Source organism: Euprymna scolopes, chromosome 20, assembly GCF_053919585.1.
Source record: "Euprymna scolopes isolate OS-2025 chromosome 20, ASM5391958v1, whole genome shotgun sequence".
NCBI classification, from domain to species: Eukaryota; Metazoa; Mollusca; class Cephalopoda; order Sepiida; family Sepiolidae; genus Euprymna; species Euprymna scolopes.
Window position 1 is genome coordinate 86,484,461 of NC_136501.1, and position 13,373 is coordinate 86,497,833.

General features: G+C 38.6%; 1 protein-coding gene across 2 annotated transcripts in view; it reads left to right on the plus strand.

Moving 5' to 3' along the window:
- Nucleotides 1–13,373, plus strand: part of LOC145241525 (threonylcarbamoyl-AMP synthase-like) — a 37,968-nt gene that overhangs the window by 4,413 nt on the left and 20,182 nt on the right. For both annotated transcript variants that reach the window (XR_013862566.1, XM_080104568.1), the window contains exons 2-3: nucleotides 1,600–1,795; nucleotides 4,761–4,995. Coding sequence is in view for 1 of the 2 variants with exons in the window: in XM_080104568.1 (XP_079960694.1) it covers nucleotides 1,600–1,795; nucleotides 4,761–4,995 (431 nt within the window). In the remaining variant the exon portion in view is untranslated. The remainder of the gene's footprint in view (nucleotides 1–1,599; nucleotides 1,796–4,760; nucleotides 4,996–13,373) is intronic.

Here is a 13,373-nt window from a genome sequence, read left to right on the forward strand (position 1 = left end):
TCAATGCGCTCTGCCAACCGATCGGTCAGTGCGAGCGAATCACTTTGACACCGGGCATTGATCCGCTTACAGTAAATAGTTTAGTAACTGCTAGAAAATCACAATTTCTTCTTCCAACTATCATTGCATTTCCTTTATTTTTACAAAAAAACAACAACAAAAAATCTTACCATAACATTTATTTGTTAAAAAAATAATACCCCCTCCCCACCCCAAAAAAAATTTGGCGATTAAGGGGTGAAAGTTCAATGATTTGACCTTTGAGAACTCTACCAAACTCCTCCGACAATTTTGGGTCTAAACACTTAAAATTTTAGATGTAGGTTCCTTGGACATGGATCTAACTTGATTTGAGCCCAAAACAATAAATGTTAAGGGGTCATAATAGGGGTCAAAGTTAAAAAAATTGACCATTATGTTTTTTTGTGTTTTTTTTTTTTTTTTGCTCAGCATACACTTCCAAACATCCGGGCAACGCCGGCCACCCATGCTAGTAATATCTAAAATTAAAAAAAAAAAAGATTTATTCATTGACCTTAAACTGACTCAGATTTCATAAAGAACTTGTCTGTTTTTCACTCATTAACTAAAGGGAAGTATTTTTTTTTTTTTTCAACAAACTCATTCCTCAAGGAATCTACAAGTGTGTGTCTATATGTGTAGAGAGAGGAATGGGCTAGTTGTAGAAGGAGAGATTTGAATATGGGTGTTTTGGGAAAAAGAACAATGGAAGTTTTAGTAGAAATATGTTACACTTTCAGTCTGGACAATGCCAAATAGCCCTTCTAGTAAAAAAAGAAATAATTAATTATTAAAATTATCTTAATGCAAGAAATAATACACAGAAAGACATTCGAGAATTGATTGAGAAGAACTTTTATTAATACAGAAAAAATTCACAAAGAAGTCGTTTATGGCATAGAACAACCTCGACCAAAAGCTAAGAGTCAGATACATTCTATGATGAAATGCATCACCACATCTGGGGAGGTGCCTTTCAGAGCATTTGTTTTTGCCTTGATAGATTACAAAATCGACTTCACAATAGAGTTCTGTTCTCTACACACCCTTTCTCCCATTACACACATTGTCTTTCTCTACTCTTTTGTTATATGTATGAAAAGTACTCGACTGAGCTCCTTCTCAGACATTCACAGCAAAAATTTCTTATCTATTCTTTCACTGTGTGTCCAACATCGAACAGAATTTCTATGAACAAAATTTTTCAATAAGTTCCCATCTTTGGGGCACATCATCATGGGATTGCTTCTCTGCAGACTACAACATAATTTTCTTAGAATTCAATATGAACTTCCCATCTGTGGTACATGTTATCGCAGTATTATTTCCCTGCTTACTACAACATGGTCATTTCCAAATGCAATAACAACAAATACTTGTCATGGCTCATCTACATAAGTAATCAAATTTGATTCATTCCATTCATCATTAAAGTTTCTCATAATATTCTTCATTTAACTGACAATCTATCCGTTTCATAAACTCTTATCCCCGAGTAGCTTTTGGCCTTAAGTGATGACTTATCAATGAGTAAAAAAAAAAAAAAAAAAAATTCTATTTCAATTTCTGTTTTTGTAGATCTTCCTATGCAGACAGCAATTGCTGCAAAGAAACTTTTGGCTGGTGGTGTGATTGCTGTTCCCACGGATACGATCTACGGAATTACTGGTTCTGTGCAAAATGATGAGGCTGTTACGAGAATCTACAAGATCAAAGAGAGAAATCCATTAAAACCAATTGCAATCAGCATTTCAGATGTGGTTGATGTTCAAAAGTTAGTGAAATTCTTTTTTTTTTTTTTTTTTTTTTTTTTTCTAAATAAGTCAAAACTGCCTTCATAAATCTATCTATATATATAAAAGCGAAAATGTATGTATGTTTGTGTGTATGTATGGATGTCTACTAAAAACTTTCGACAGATGCAACGAAAATTCACAAACTCGGTATCACATCGAAGCTCCATCCTTTGCTCGAAAAATATCGAAAAATTGGACAAAAACTTGAACTTTTTCACCCCGAAATCGACAATTTTCGGCAGGGGGGGGTCAACAAAAACGGTCCTCTCGTAACAATGACCGATTCTACGCATGCGTCAGATGACATGACCTTATTTACTTTAAATGGTTGAAAAACCGAACAAATTTCATGTACGTCGCCTTAGCTCAGTTGTTTAAGGCGTTGGTTCATTATCTAAACATTTTGGGTTCGAATCGTGGTGTGAGATATTTTTTTTTTTTTTTTGATTTTTTTTAAATTTAAATATTGAACCAGTGTTTCGTTTTTCTGCTTTTTTTTTTTTACTTCGCTTATTATTAGCGACATCTAAAAACACCTGGGTACCCACCGATTTTTTAACTTTTAATATCGAAACAGGGTATTGAAGCCATTTTTCACGTGTTCGTTTTTCTGTTTTCAGCGTTTGTTTGCCTTACGTTAGTTTTTTTTCTGTTTTTTTTCCCCCGCTTAAGTGTTAACGTTGTTTTCTTTTACTTTGCTTATAACAAACAAACCTACGGTGTCGTTGTCACGCTCGACGACTTCCGCTTAATGCTTTTTTTTGCTGAAAATTTGACTTCCAGGAGGTTAAAGTTCAAAAGATTTGACCGTTGCTGTCTCTAGCAAACTATTAAGCCAATTTTAGATCTAAACATTTGAAATTTTACAGGGTATTCAGACATGCAGCAAGCTTTTTAATCAGTTTTGGGGCGAAAATTTGGCTTCCAAGAGGTCAATGTTGAAAGAGTTGGCCTTTGCAAACTCTACCACACTCCTCCGGCAATTTTGGGTCTAAACACTTGAAATTTTAGATGTAGGTTATTTGGACATGTGTCAAACATTTTAATTTAATTTGAGCCCAAAATAAATGTTAAGAGGTCAAAATTGGGGTCAAAGTTTAAAAATTTTTTACCTCTGCTGTCTCTACCAACTATGGTAGTTAAGGAAGCCTATTATATAGAAAGACATAACCGTACATATTCACACTTTTTAATATATACATATGCACATAAAGTTATGAACAGTACATAGGGCCCGAGCAAAGCTGGGCTGAACTGCTAGTTAAATATAAAGTTCTGTTTGTAATTCCATAGAGTTCGACAAGATACGTAACGTTGCCATTACAAACAAAGGAAATAAATAAATAAAAATCTGAGTCAGTATTTTTAATTTTTTAACAAAAGTTTTTTATTACCGTTATAATTGTTTCGACATCACTTAAGTGTCTTGCTGCCATATGTTCAGTTTATCAGGCATCCTTCCTCTGACTGTACACTGATCTCAGCTAAGTATTTCTCACCTTGGCTATACATGTCCATTCTCCCCGATGCCGACTTTCTTTCTCTTCGAGCACATGTTGCATTTTTTCCTCCTTTTTTTTCATTCTTATTGTACACACTTGCTAATTAGCATATGCGTTTTTTTTTTTTTTTTTTATTACTGCTGCTGCTGTTAATCGCTTTCTAGAAAGACATCAGGGATTACTGGAGGGACACGTGAAGGTTGCCAACATCATAAGTGAAAATGATTTTGTGGAACGAACTGGATTCAAACTTGGGATACCCAGGTTGTCAGTCTATTATTAATCACTAGATTACCTTTACTTGTCATTTTGAACTAATTTGAATAAATTTTGAAATAATTTGAATAAATTGACATAAAAGTTTGTAGGTGGACAACGTCTCATTGTAACATTTAAAAGAACTTTATTGGGTTGTCTTTTTTAACATACAAATAAAAATGGAAAAAAGGTAAATGAATATTTGTTTTAGCTGTGTTGCTACTCGTATTAGTTGTATTCACAGCAAGTAACCCCCCAAATATTCGGTCTTTATTGCTAGTGTCCACCATTTTTGTTAAGTTCCAGTACAAAGACCAGAGTTAATTTGTCTGTTGAGACCATTGTCGTTCACTCAAAGCCATCTCATCAGCTCGACCAGATCTAAATCTGTGCTTAACTCTCATCTCTTCCATCTCCTCAATATATCTACTTTCATCTGGAATTCTTAGATTCTGGTCTTTCTCTCAGTTACCTTTGGCAGAACTGACTAAATCTTGGAAAACTAGACACTTTTCTTTTTGTAAATCACTCCAGACAAGGTATGAAACCACTTGATATAAGGAGCTAAAAAATACTACTTCAAGGTCAAAAACTAATCAACAATAAGTATTAGATGGATAGATTTTAACCCAGTAAACAGCAATTCTTCCCCCTTTGTCAGAAATATTGCTCATGGAATGTGAGATCTAAAGAACAAAATAAAGGAAACGAGAGACTGATGAGCGTAAACCCAAGGTCAATCTCATTTAAGAAATTCAATAGATTTATAGCCTTTCTATTGTCGTCTGTTTATCTTTCTCATTTTTTTTAATTTATTTATTCATTTTTTTTCATTTTGTGAATTATTCCTAAACATTCTCAACAGTTGTGGTGGGTGGATAGTCCATAGTATCACATTCTTTTGTGTTTTCCAATTAGCTTACTGAATTTATGAATATCTTTTTATTTTTACACATTACTTTTCTAAACATAGGTTTCTTATTTTAATAATTTAGCTGCAGAATTTCATAAATTACAATCTTTCAAAACAACCTTGAATTTCAGAGGCAATCAAATCTCACTCCACACATTCTATTTGCTAACTTATATTTTGTGTAACCCACATTTTATGAACATTTAAATATCGTTACAATATATTTATTACATCTTTAAAATAATTGTACATATTGAAATCAAATTTCAGATGGGGCGTCCTAACTGTACCAATAAATCTCTTATACGACTTGCTGCCTGGACCTGTGACGTTAGTCTTTCAACGAACACCCTTGCTAAATCCAAGATTAAACCCTGATACAGACTTTGTTGGGATTAGGATTCCAGATCACAAATTTATTCGACTGTTAGCACGAGCAGTAGGAGGACCGTTGGCATTGACGAGTGCCAACGTCAGCAATCAACAGAGTACGTTATCGATTCAGGTAAATCTCTTTTACTTTCATCCTAAAATAAATCATATTACATTTTGAGATGAGGATTGTTTGTCTACTGTTCTCATATTGAACGTGTGGCGCAACGGATAAAACTGCTAAGTTATAATTAGTTTTAATTGACAGTCTTCTGGAGGTTGAAGGTTCAATCCTTAGTACGGGTGATACTAAGAATACAATTATGAATTAAGATTTTTACCTGGCCATGGCTTCAAAGCAAGCTATTCTCGTGGATTAAATAACTGTTTCTGTACGACAAGACACACCTAATGGGTTATTCCAGCCCAATTCATCCAGCTCCGACACACCCCCTCTTGGATTTTTTTCATATTTACACCATACAAACTTTGGGTTAAAGCTAAGAGAAATTTGCAATTTCAGCCCAGTTGGATTTGAGGAACATATTTTTTTTCACAGTTGGTTTTGGCCTGGAAATCAAAAATTGCTATCTCATGACGTAGAATTTTTGACCCCCGGCGTTTTACAAAATTTGCATTTTTGTTGCAAAAAATAAAGCTCTGGAGCTAAATATTCACACAGGTAAGGTTTTGAGGGCAAGGAATCCAAAAATCATGGTTAGAAAGATGGCAAATGAGAGGAAGTACCTTATTTTTACCATTTTAGGTGATGCCGCAGCACTTTTTAGAGCTTGTTTGGGGTGATATTTTGTTGAGAAAAAAACATAACTGTGGTGCTTTGCCAGACTTCTCCTTTGGATTTTTAAAGTGACTTTGGGTTGGAAATTACAAAAATCAAATAAAACCTTTCGGCATATTTGACATTTCCAGACACTAAAGCCTCAAAATTGGCATTTTTATAAAAATTTAAGGATTTTTTGGTGAATTTGGCAACAATCTAATCTTAAGTTATGATCAATATCTAGAGCTGAAAAAGGACTTCGATCGACCCATTAGAGCCCATTTTCATGATATAATATCAAATTACATCATATAAAAGGATATGGACCCTTACTTCAGTCAAAATAGACAAAAACTAGTTGAAAATAAGATTTTTGACACATATATGGACATATGGACAGCAATTTTAATTATGTACAAGTTTTGGACATTTGAGTTTTTCAAAAAAACAACTTTTGGCCATTGTCTTTTGATTTGCAGATATCAACAGCTTAAAATTTAGAGGAAAGTAGCCCCCCCCCCCCCTACATCAAAGTGACAATGTGCCTTGTTTGGGGGGAAAATGTAATTAAAAAAAAAAAAAAAAATACTGACAAGTGCTTATAAACATAAGAATTTTTGTGCATTGTCGCGCACACAAAAAAAAATTTGTAACGTTCAGATATGAATGAAGTGGTTACATTTTCATTTTAAGCATAACATTCTGCTCATTATCAAACTGAGGCAAGATCTAACCCTCTCTTTCCTTCTCTTTTATGATCTAATTAAAAATGTGCAGTAGAATAGTACTGATCATGATAACAGTATTCTTTCATTTGTATGTGTTGATGAATTGTGACTAGGGGTAGTGTAGAGTCGACTCAGTTTACCAAAAAGTCAGTGGGAATAAGATATTGTGTTTTTTATTTATACCTTCAGGCACACATCATACAATCGTGCCGTGCAGTTCATAAACCATTAAATCAGCAAATACTTTCAATCAATGCATTTAAGCTGCCCAGAATCATGTCCACCTGAGTAATCAAGTTTGAGTGTCAGAGCAAATTCCTCTATCATATGATACCCGAATAATGTCCTATGCTTCTTTTTTAAATCTTGATTTAAATGTTCTTTTTCCTGTTCAGTTTCACTCAAAAGACACTACATTGACTTCAGTTCTGATTGTTTCATGTTGATTCAAATGGATATACCTTTTCTTGATCAGTTTCACTCAAAATGACATTACTTTAGTTGTGAAGTATTCATGCAATGATTTCTTGCTGTTATGTTTTTGATTGATCAATTTTGTTCTGTTTCTGGTGATACATTTTCAACACAGTTTGTTCAGAGTTATTACCTGAGCATGTTAAATACTGTCAAAGACAAACAGGGAAGTCAACATTTGTGGCTCTCAAAAACAAGATATATATTTGTAAGGGTAATCTTCAGCATAGAAACTTTCATATGAAACCATTTTGGATAAATGGGTGTCTCTCTTTGGCTAGTTATGACATCTCATAGTTATATTTCATTGCTGCTATGATTAATTTTCTTCTCTTTCAGGCTATTTAATCGTTGCATTGATCTAATAATGCATTCTTTGGTGTGAACTTCTAAGTTTGTCAATAATCCAAGTTTATTGTTTCCCATCACTTTTTTATGGTTTCTCACTAAATTATCGTTTAGCCCACTAACCTCAAGGCATAATAATGGTTAAAATAGAATTTCTTATACCCCAGAAATGCAGTTCTGTAGCACCTTGAAATACATGCAGTTGAATTTCACACTTTAGAAATTACCATAATAAATCTTTTTTCATTATCAAATTTGAATGGTCAGAAACTAAGATAAATATTACTTTTTGCAAATTTCATTTCTTTGATTACAGTGCCTTTGTTTCTGATCAAGAATGTGCTACTGTTACATCATTTGTGTATTATACTATCTGTAAATCTCTTAATGTTGCAGTTGGGGATTGCAGATTCTGATCATTGTGAATTATTATTTTTATGATAATATTGTAATAATTATTTCACATCTTTCTTCCAGAGCAGTAAATGAAGAATATCTTCTGAAACAAGGAAAAGAGAGGGATGAGATCCATGACAAGTGCTCCTCAATGTTCTTTTGGATTACTAATGAAGAGTGCATGTCACTGCAATCTGAAGCCATCTTCAACACCAATAACTGCATTAGAGCATGATGTAGGAACTGTGCTCAAATTAAGAGCTGGTGTCACACTCACTGATGAAACTGTTGCTAACATTTGCAGGTATCACGAACTTCATTTGGGGCATTACTTTGAGAAAAAATATACGAAGTGCTGCAACATCTTTTTGAAGCACAAAAAGAAAGTAGAGGGTGATCGTGCTATCAAGTTAGACATGGCCGAGATGCTAAAGCAGAAGGGCTACCATGTTGTTCCTGGCTGGAAGCTTTGCGTCACTGTGAAGCAGCTGCCAAGAAGTTAGAAGATCCAAGTGAAACAGAAGAAAGTGACAATCAAGACCTTGAAAATGAGTCGCAAATTGAGCAAAAGAGAGAGAAACTGAATGACAGTCTAATGATGTTTGATATAAAAACCGGTAGAATGCAGAAGCGCACAAAAATCAATATTGTCAGAGAGAAATTAGAAAGAAGCTATGAAATGCAAGTAGAGGCAGCTGCCAAAGTCCTTAACATCTCTAGCCCTGAATTAGGAAGCCCTATTAGCAGCCAAACGAGTCAAACGGATTTAGTGGCACAGGCAAAAGATCATGATCGTTTGTTGGATGCAATGAAGGCCAAACTTGAGAATAAAGAAATGAAAACCAGTGAGAGGATCCAGTTGATGACTTTAGCTCCGGAATGTTGGTCTCAAAAAGAGGTGCCTGAATATTTCAATGTCTCTGAATATATAGTATGTGAAGCACGGCAACTGAAAAAGGATCGAGGTATTCTTTCATTGCCACAGAAGAAGAAGGGGAGAGGTCTCTCAAAAGAGGTTATCAATTCTGTCTTGGCTTTCTATGAGGACGATGAATTTTCACGGTTAATGCCTGGAGGGAAAGATTTTGTGAGCATTGGTAACAAAGTTCATGTCCAGAAACGGCTCCTATTATGCAATCTTAAGGAGCTTTATGTAGCTTACAAAGAAAGTTATGCTGAACACAAAATAGGTCTTTCAAAGTTCTGTGAGCTCCATCCAAAATGGTGTGTCACCGTCTTGACATCAGGTTCTCATTCAGTTTGTGTTTGCACCCACCATCAAAACAGCAAATTGCTTGTTGACTGCTTTGTTTCAGCTGTCAAGACTCTGCTCAGAAGGAAAGCTGAAGAATTCAGAGATGAGAGTGCTGCTAATGTATCAACTGAAAGTCCCAATTTTAATATCACTTACAAAGATTTGATGGCCTTGATAGTTTGCGACACCAATAGTCTTGAATGTATGGTCCACTGTTGTCCTAAATGGCCAGGTTTCCCTGCTTTAGAGAAGTATATCAGAGATAAATTTACTGAATTGGAAATTGACAGTGAGATGTCATATAGTCAGTGGGAGAGTGTGGATAGGACAATGCTACGGACACAGATGGCTGATGTAGATGACTTCATAGAGATATTGGTATACAATGTTGATAATCTAATGACCCATTCCTTCACAGCAAAGAGCCAAGCTCAGTATCTAAAAAAGAGAAGAAATAACTGAGACGGAATGTATCCTTCTCCTAGACTTTGCGGAAAATTATCACTACGTGATGCAAGATGAGATCCAGGGATATCACTGGAACAAAGACCAGTGTACCATGCATCCAGTGGTAATTTATTACAAAGACAACAATGGCAAACTTCAACAGATCTCATTATGCATCATTTCAGATGACCTTGAGCATGACACCTGCAAAGAATGGTGATGTTGTACATCAAAGAGAAATTTCCCTGGATCAAGAGCGTAGAGTACTTCAGCAATGGTTGCACTGGCCAATATAAAAACTTCAAAGCATTTCTTAACCTTTGCCATCACTCATCAGATTTTGGAATTGATGCAACTTGGCCATTTTTTGCAATTAGCCATGGCAAATCACCCTGTGATGGAATTGGTGGGGCTGTCAAACGCAAAGTTCTCCGTGCCAGCTTGCAAAGGCCAATAAAAGACCAAATACTTACCTTTCATGCTGTTGCAGACTTTTGCAGATCATCGATCACTTGTATCATGTTTCTAAAGATCGACAAAGAAGACATGGTTTCAGTTCGAGAGAAACTTCAAATGAGATAAACTGGGAGATACTGTGCCTGGTATATCACTATTTCAAACCAACTTCTCAGTTTACTATTCAGGGCAAGCAATTGAGTGCTGACACAACGATCTTTATTGACCATTCTTTCCTGGACATGCCTGCGCCGCTAGATGAAACTCTGGAGTTGCTCAAATGCAATGACTACGTTACTTGCCTTTTTGATGGATATTGGTGGTTAGCATTGATTGAGAGTGTCAACAGGGAAGAGAAAGATCTTACTTGCAAGTTCCTGCATCCACATGGACCATCACATAAATTCCACTGGCCAACTAATAGGAATCGAGGCTATATTCCACTGAGCAAGGTCGTTATGAAAGTGCAGACCCCAAGTATTTCAGTGAATGGTAGAACATATTATGACCTTCACCTTCACCGAGGTGAACGATTTATATGACCTTCACCGAGGTGCGCGACTTGACACACAAAAATAAACCGCCTCTTAATCACCTGCTAACGCACGCGTCACTGTAACGTCCAATGACAACAACAACAACCTTCTCACTCGACCTGCCTTTATATCACTATCTCAATCCCTTCTCTTGCGCATGCGCCTGTAGATTCCTGACAACCTCGAGACTTCCGCTTATAAAAACCCAAGTTTTGTTGTCGCGCATGCCTATACAAGGCACAAACACGAGGGTGTTTGTTGTGTTGGTAAGTACTACACTCCCCCCTGATCTGATGATCACATAGAGTGCACTCCGGGGGTGGCCTCTTAGTTCGTTGGCTTCTGCGAAGGGTGGTATTTACACTCTCAGATTCAGGTTCTGGTTCTGTGTGAGGTTCTGATCCTGCCTGATCAGACGAACTACAACTACCACTCTCTTGCTCGGTGACCTCACTCATTAGCAGCTCATCATCTGATGATTCATCGCTCTCTGTAGTTGTAGGATGTACTTCACTAGCCGGGCGAAGATCGCGCACATGGCGTGGGGTTCCATCAACAAGGACCGACTGCTGGCTGACCACTCCAGATATTCATCCTCGCTTGAACTTGATAGTGCACCGGTTTCCAGGGGGTCTAACCCAAACTGGATCCCCTACCTTGTATTTGTTATGACTCTCCTCGTCGATTGGTTGGACAGTGTCAATGCCCTTTATCCAAACACGATATTTGTGTATGGCATTGGCCGATGCTGTTGTTAGTGTCTTCCCATCCTTTGGTGTGATGTTATACCAATACGTGGCCTCCGTAATGGTGCATTGCTTTCTGGCAGCAATTCTCTTGATGCTGCGATGGCTCCTCTCAGCAATGCCATTCCCTGATGGCACATGAGCACATCGCAGTCGTAGTCGGACACCCCACTCATTCAACAACTGCCGAACTTGGTGGCTACAAAAAGCAGCATCGTTGTCCGTCAATATCTTTTCCGGCGCACCTCACTCAGAAAAGATAGATGACAGTTGGCGGACAACATTCGCTGAGTCCTGCCTGGTCATTTGCCGCCACACCGCAAAACGAGTGGGTCCACAGTCGATAAGGGTTAGAAAGGGCTTACCACTGTAATGGGTAATATCCATCGCTAATCGTTGCCACACATGCTCAACTTCCAATCGTCCCCTTCTGCCATTGCTCAGGTGCAGGATCGATAGACTGGCATGCCTCACAGTGCTTGATGATCTGCCTGACATCCGCCCTTGTCACTGCCGGGTCCACACGCCTCGCAAAATACAAAGTTCTTTTGATACCTGGATGTCCACTCTGCACATGAATTCTTTGTATTTGGCATGAGCTAATCATGCCAACTGCGCAAGATCGAGCAGTGAACTCCACGCCTGTCTTCACAGCTTCATACCATTTGTGAGGCACACGAGTTAGTTGGTCTGCACGATTACAGTGTGATGCCACGAGCGTTACACTCACCGACAGGTCATATTCTGATACCAGACTCTTCAGGGTGTTTAGCCTCCGCCGGATTAACATCTCACTGGCTGCCTTAGTACGGACTCTTGTTCGTCCCGAGAGAGTGTCGGACACCCAGTGGTAGACGCAGAGAGAATCTGTGTACAAGTGTAACTTCTTCGACTGCCATTGCAGTGCCAGATTTAAACCCTTCACAACAGCATCCAGTTCCGCCAGGTTGATGTGTTGAGCATCATTCACGGGTCGCAGCCAACATGCGTCTTCAATTACATTTCCACGTTGCTCCAATAACACTCCCAATGCCAAAGAACTAGTGTCAACCCACACATTCACAGTGTCCCCATCGACACACCATTCTCCACGGGCAGGATCCTCCTTGTTAACTCTCTCTAGGGTTTCTGTCGTCATCAGAGTTAGAAGAGCATCATCAGATACATCATCCCAACCTGTAGTTACTAAACTTGCCCTGCGTTTGATGACGCCCACAGCTGCTCGGAGCCAGCCACACGCTGGTAAGTGACCAATAAGTTTCCCACACAAGGAAAAAATAGTCCGCCGCGTAATAACATCAGGGATGGTTGGAATCTCACTGCCACGCCTCCATCGTAAGGTACCGTCTTTCCCGCAAACGTCCAATCCTAATACCCGTGCTCCATCTCTCAGACGTTCGGGATCCTTGCACTCCAACCCGAATTGAGCTAACTTTTCTGACGTGCGACGCAGATTGTACGTCTTCATTGACATACACATCATCAATATAGGCCGATATTGTGTCCTCAGTGGTCTTTTCCTGGGACAACACTGCATTTACGATGGTCTTCATGATTTGCGGTGCCACATTCAGCCCAAAGCCAAGTCGAGTAAGGCAGTATCTCTGACCTCGGAACCACACTGTCTGGAACGGCCACAATGTCTCATCCACTCGCACCTGCAAATAAGCCTTCCGCAAGTCTACTATAGACACATTGGAGCCCTTCTGGCGCCATTCTCTCAGCTTGCTGGCGCACACGTGAGCATCGGCAGTGTACGTCTCAATGTATCTATTGAGTTCACGATAGTCCAGCACCGGACAAACTTTTGATTTGTTATGCTGGACTACAGCCATTAAGGGAATCAGACCCTTGGGTGGTCCCAGCTTGTTGGGGTAGGGGATCAGCCATCCATCCTGGATCCATGCCTCAAGTTCCTTCTCGTAATCATTACGGGCCTCGTCGGGTATCGAGTACTCTACAATGCTATTCTTGAGTTCGGTTGGCACCCTTCCTTCTGTCCACTTCCACGATGCAGTCCATGCTTTTTGGTGAGGGTCGTAGTCCACCTTAAAATCAGGCCGATCAATGTGAACTGCAGCACACACTGGGGTTTCCAAAAATCACACAGTCCCATCTCTTCCGATAACCACTCCCCCCCAGTGCCTTAATAGCATCATATCCCAACAGTACATCGAATCCCAGCAAATCCTCTCGCATCACCAGCACATTAATGTTTGCGGCCACACCAGAGTCTGTGTGGACTTTGACAGTTCCGGCTCCACAGCAAGCTTGCATATTGCCACCTATTGTGGTTACTTTGATGTTCTGCTTTGTCCAGTTTCGACACAACTTGGCACTCATG